The sequence below is a fragment of the Oryctolagus cuniculus genome, chromosome 1, assembly GCF_964237555.1.
Source record: "Oryctolagus cuniculus chromosome 1, mOryCun1.1, whole genome shotgun sequence".
In the NCBI taxonomy this organism is placed as follows: domain Eukaryota; kingdom Metazoa; phylum Chordata; class Mammalia; order Lagomorpha; family Leporidae; genus Oryctolagus; species Oryctolagus cuniculus.
In genome coordinates this window covers 9,865,719-9,871,482 of record NC_091432.1, presented here as the reverse complement: position 1 = coordinate 9,871,482, position 5,764 = coordinate 9,865,719, and the positions used below count along the sequence as shown (strand labels likewise).

The 5,764-nt window shown below is 42.2% G+C and overlaps 1 protein-coding gene across 1 annotated transcript; it reads right to left on the bottom strand.

Moving 5' to 3' along the window:
* Positions 1–254: 254 nt before the first annotated feature.
* On the bottom strand, positions 255–5,217 carry LOC100008793 (lipophilin AS). The gene is given in 3 exon segments (NM_001082093.1): positions 255–397; positions 2,878–3,065; positions 5,101–5,217. Coding segments are annotated over 3 exon segments (276 nt in total). The 5' UTR covers positions 5,156–5,217; the 3' UTR covers positions 255–364.
* Positions 5,218–5,764: the final 547 nt, after the last annotated feature.

The following is a 5,764-nucleotide window of genomic DNA, read 5'->3' as shown; positions in this document are numbered from 1 at the left end:
TTCAGGGCAAGATCAACAAGATTGCTTTAGTTGTTTCACACTTTACCATAATTTTCATTCATGATTTCATTAATGGGAAATCTGTGAAGTAAGTCATTGTGGTTGATAGCCTCATATTTCTTTACTGAAGTCTGAACCTCAGGGGTTTGACTCTCTTCATTGATCATTATCAACACCAAAGGCAAATTCATCATTACAAAAAACCCCATCATTTCAATACCCATGAAATTAATATAATGAGAAGACAATTGGATAACTGCAGACAAAGTAATTTATTAGAGCAAGACATTGAAATTTTATATAGTATGGTAAAGAGGCAATCCTGGAAAGACAATGGGCACCAACATCAAATATCCTTCATGTCTTACAAGGTACACGTCCTCAAAACAATTTCTCCCTGAAATTGAACAGAAAGGAAGAAGGGGGAAAAGATGAGATCAGTCACACTTCTCCTACAGATGACAGATCACCACCACCCAGAAGTCAATGGAAGTTTCCTTCCAAAGGCATTGTGTAAAATTAGAAGGCCTAAAAAGCAGGTGTGTGTGAAATTAAGTCACAGCCTAATGGAGTTACCACAAACAAAGCACATTCGGGGACTGCCTTCCCAAAGTAGGTGAAATATAAGGACACTTGGAAAAAGGTATAGAAATGTCAAATTTAAAAAGTTTTCTATTATTGAAACCACACATAGATATTTTGTAATAAGCTTTCGTAGACAAGATTCTACCTACCACCTGGCATGACTTAAGTGTATGGTTAGTTTCAAATGGAAAGGGGTAACATTAAGAATAAAGCAGAAGGTTCTAGGAGTTATTTTCTCTGACATGTCAGGACAGGGATCTCTACTATCCCCTCAAAGGGGGAACCACGGCTGAGTGGTGCAGAGCAGGACTTGGAGTTGATGTTGCAAGTACTACATTCAGTAGATTTCCAGGCCCCCATGATGTGAATTCTGCTTCATGACTCTTGAACTCCTCAATACAGAAGGTCAACATTTGTGACCATTTGCAGTTGAACTTCACTGTATAAAAGCAGGGTCAGCAAATGGTAGAGTTAGAAACATACCAGGGGACTCCAATTTAATCCCATCAAGGTGGCATGTACCAATGCCATCTCACTAGTCCAAGTGATCAATTTCAGTTCACAATTGATCATAATGAAAGGACTAAGAGTCAAAGGGAGCACATAAACAAGTCTAGTACCTGCTAATACTAACCGATAGAATAAATAAAGGGGAGAGTGATCCAACATGGGAAGTGAGATACTCAGCAGACTCATAGAATGGCAGATGTCCTAAACAGCACTTTGGCCTCAGAATCAGCCCTAAAGGCATTCGGATCTGGCTGAAAAGCCCATGAGAGTATTTCAGGCATGGAAAGCCAAGACACTCTGGCAAAACAAAACAAAACAAAACAAAACAAAACAAACAAAAAACAAACCAAACCTAAATGAAAGATCTCAGTGAGTGAGATCCCAGTGAAAAGAACAGGTCTTCAAAGAAGGAGGTACCTTTCTCTGAAGGGAGGAGAGAACCTCCACTTTGACTATGACCTTGTCTAAACAAGATAAGAGTTGGAGAACTCAAGGGGCTTCCATAGCCTTGGAAACTCATGACTGGTGCATAGGGAGATTACTGATGCCATAAACAGGAGTGTCAATTTGTAAAGTGAACAACAGGAGTCACTGTGCACTTACTCCTCATGTAGGATCTCTGTCCTTAATGTGCTGTACATTGAGGCTTAATGCTATAATGAGTACTCAAACAGTATATTTCACTTTGTGTTTCTATGGGGGTGCAAACTGTTGAAATCTTTACTTAATGTATACTAAACTGATCTTCTGTTAAAAAAAAGAAGAAATTATCAATTCCCAACTTGACTCTTGCTGGGATTAAACATGACAATAGGTCTGATCTGATTTCATCATCATTTAAAAAAATCATCTATTATTTTTCACTTTATGTTTCTGTGTGGGAGCAAACTGTTGAAATCTTTACTTAATGTATGCTAAACTGATCTTCTGTATATAAAGAGAATTGAAAATGAATCCTCATGTGAATGGAAGGGGAGAGGGAGTGGGAAAGGGGAGGGTTGCGGGTGTGAGGGACGTTATGGGGGGGAAGCCATTGTAATCCATAAGCCGTACTTTGGAAATTTATATTCATTAAATAAAAGTTAAAAAAAAGAAAGGTCTTCCTAAAAAAAAAAAAAAGCAGGGTCAGACAGACTGGTAAACCACTTTATCATCAGATTTCCTGATAAAAGAGGTACTGCTTATTCATTTAAATGCTGCTTTTTCATTTAAAACTGCAGGAGACAAAGCAGCAATGGTGCCTGCCCACAACCATGTCAAAGGAGTTAATGGGAGTGAGCTCCTGGATCTGCAGGAGCTGGGAGAGAATCCCAGCCAGACACTACCTGTTCTGACAGAGGATGAGCTCAGTTCCCTCTGTCCATTCATACCAGCCCTCCAACACATCAACCTTCACACCTGAGAGTCTAAGGGGGCCAGATACACTGGGAGGGCAGTGCTCATCTTCAGGAAAGCTAAGAGGTAGAGAGGCATCCACGCTTGGCTTTTCAACCTCTTTGCTTGGAACTCAGGCTGTCTGATTTCTCAGTGCAACATGAAGAATGTGGCAATCATGCAGGAGATCTAAGTAGGAGGGGCATACCCATGAAGCCAGGATGCCATGTGTGGCTGAGTTCAATTCAGCAAGTGTTCTAGTAACATCCAGCCTCGGGACCACCTTTTACAAGGATATCAGCAAGACAGATGCTCTGCCACCTGGGCACCCTATAGAAGAGTTAATTGACGCCATATCTTACAATGGGACTAAATAAGACCGTTATGCATAAAGGAGGAAGAAATTACCAGCACTTTTCCAAATAGTACTCTTTTTCCAAGGCTCATCTTATCTGTACATCTCTTAACTTGCAACTTTGCCTCCACAGCTTCTGGAGGTGCTCCGTATTTGGAAAGTGATGCCCTGAACACAGATTCACTAGCTAGTAAGTTGGCTGTGCTTTCAGCTATAAAGGTTGGACAGGCCGCTGCATCAGCTGCAGAAAAAGAACAGAAAAACAGTTTATTTGTGACAAGTCTTCCCACAGCACAAAGCTCTTTGACATTAGATAAAGGATCCACAGGGTTTTCTTCTTTGCAAGCTATAATTGTTCTAGTGGCAGTGGAAATCCCTGGAGATCATAATTTCCTCAAAATTAGACAGAAAGTGGCAAAAGAAGAAAATGATGAAGAAATTTCTTCATCATTAATCAGTTTTCATGTTTCTTTTTCTAAAACACATTCACTACTTTCCAATGCTTCTTCCCTTTATGGAAATTCCATTACATGGATTTGAGAAAACTTGGTTTTGTCTGATTATTGAGTGACAGCTCAGAAGCCATGGATTCTGAACAAGCGGGATTTGGGGATGATCCAACTTGAAAGTGACAGGAGGAGTCAGAGCCTTAGCACAAATGGAACAGTGAGAGTAAATCAGGAGGACAGCAGGTGAAGTAGTTACTGTGTGGGGAGGGAATATTCTGAGACTAAGTAAAAAGGAACTTAGATACGCTATCACGCGTAGACAGAGCTCAAAGCTAAATTTCAAATAGAGATAACTTTTTCCCACATGCAAAAAGCTCCTGCAGTAAATTGTGATTTGTTCTTTTATTCTACAGGGAGGTCCAGAATCCCCCAAGAGGATGAACAGAGAGGACTATGTCTCATTCTTGCCTTATCAGGAATTATGTACAGCTCTGAAAAAACTTTTTCTTTCAGGTCTCAATTCCTCTCTCCTTCAAGGTTCTTTTTTTAAAATTTTTTGACAGGCAGAGTTGGACAGTGAGAGAGAGATGGAGAGAGAGTTATAGAGAGACAGAAAGAAAGGTCTTCCTTCTGTTGGTTCACTCCCCTAATGGCCGCTACGGCTGGCGCTGTGCCGATTCGAAGCCAGGAGCTGGGTGCTTCCTCCCGGTCTCCCACGCGGGTGCAGGGACCCAAGCACTTGGGCCATCCTCCACTGCCTTCCCGGGCCACAAAGAGCTGGACTGGAAGAGGAGCAACTGGGACTAGTACCCAGCACCCCAACCGGGACTAGAACCCGGGGTGCCGGCACAGCAGGTGGAGGATTAGCCAAGTGAGCCACAGTGCCGGCCATCCTTCAGGGCTTTTATACTTACCTTGAACACTTAATATTCTCTGTATCGTCCTAATGGGGTCTATTCAAGACAGCATCAAACATTAGGCAGAACATGTAAATCATATAATCTAATAAAGGGAAAAGGCAGGAACCAGGAACAGGTTCAGAGAATGAGAGAACTCAGTAAGTCTCAAGGAAACTTGTATCATTTCTCAGCCTATGGAGATATGCAAAGAATTTTATGATTTAAAGAATGGCCAGAATTAATTTTATAGAAGGAGAAATCTTAGCAGTAACCTGTATAGTAGATCTACTGGCATTGCTTGAGCACTCTTAGAAAATTGGGAGTTCTCATAAATGGTTCCCTTTTTTCTTAACCCATTTGAACAGGGATTGAGACAATAGCCTCTTCTCAGACTGGGGCCTCCACAATGGTCCTTATAACTCTAACATGTCACAACTTTGAATTTATGAGTAAGAATCTGTGGCTCTGTTAGAATCTGCATGTGTGTGGTGAGAAAAATGCCTGATCACTACAGACATGTCTACAGCAGGACTCTTGATATTCTTAATCTCACTGCATTCTCACCCATAGTGTTAGCTAGAAACATGAGAGATAACAAGAGGCTGGAATTGAGTAAGCATCTGGCCCAAGGTCAAAGGACTGAAAAATGGCAGAGCTGACTCATACTAGGACTTCCCACTTTACTCTGCTGCTGTCAGAACTCCAGTCCTGGCCATGGATTCACGCTCCCGTCAATCTCCCTGAAATTTCCTGCAATCTTTTTTCTTGTCAAAGTTCCTAGGTATGGGAAAGTTTATATGGACCCTGAGAGGTTGGGGGATATTTCACTTTGGAATTGTGATTTGGTCCAGACCCCTTTCCAACATCAGAGAGAATTACCTGGTATGCAGAAGAGGCTCTTACCGTACTCATCACAATTGATACTCACCCTCATAGCAGCAAAGGGCCAGACTGATCAGCAGGATAGACGCTAAAATCTTCATTGCTTTGAGCTCTCAGCTTTAGAGAACTGGGAGTGATTTGTCCTTCACTGCTAGAACTGTGGAGCCACGGGCTTCTTGGGCTATTTGTATGTAATAAGCTCTCAGGTCCAGCCCATGGAGGCATGTGGCAGGTCACAAGGCCTGGCTTCCAGCCCTCCTTCCTCAGGGAAGGTCGATGACTTTTGTCAGTGTTAATCTGCACACCTCCCTCAGTGTACACAAGAGATCAATCTAAGGGAGCTGGGCTGTGTCCTCCAGCTTTGCATTCAAGTGCCCAAGAAATGCCATGTGGAGGTTCATTTGCTGTTAAGATTATGATTATTATATCTTTGTTGTATCTGTCAATGCAGAGTTTCATGTGTGTTCTAATAACAGCAGGACAGCAGCAGAGAACACAGGAAGCAGGTGGGGTGTGTTGGTGTCTGCACTTTGGTTATGGAAGGGCAGAAACACAGAAACCCAAATCTTGTACCTTATCTTCCTGACAGGTGTCCTTGTGTGTTTCTCTTGCGACTGATGCACTCTGAACTCTGCCTTTTCTCCACGTTCACCACCTCTTTACCCACAGGACTGCCTAACAACATGGCTGAAGTGTCTTATTTTAGGGGA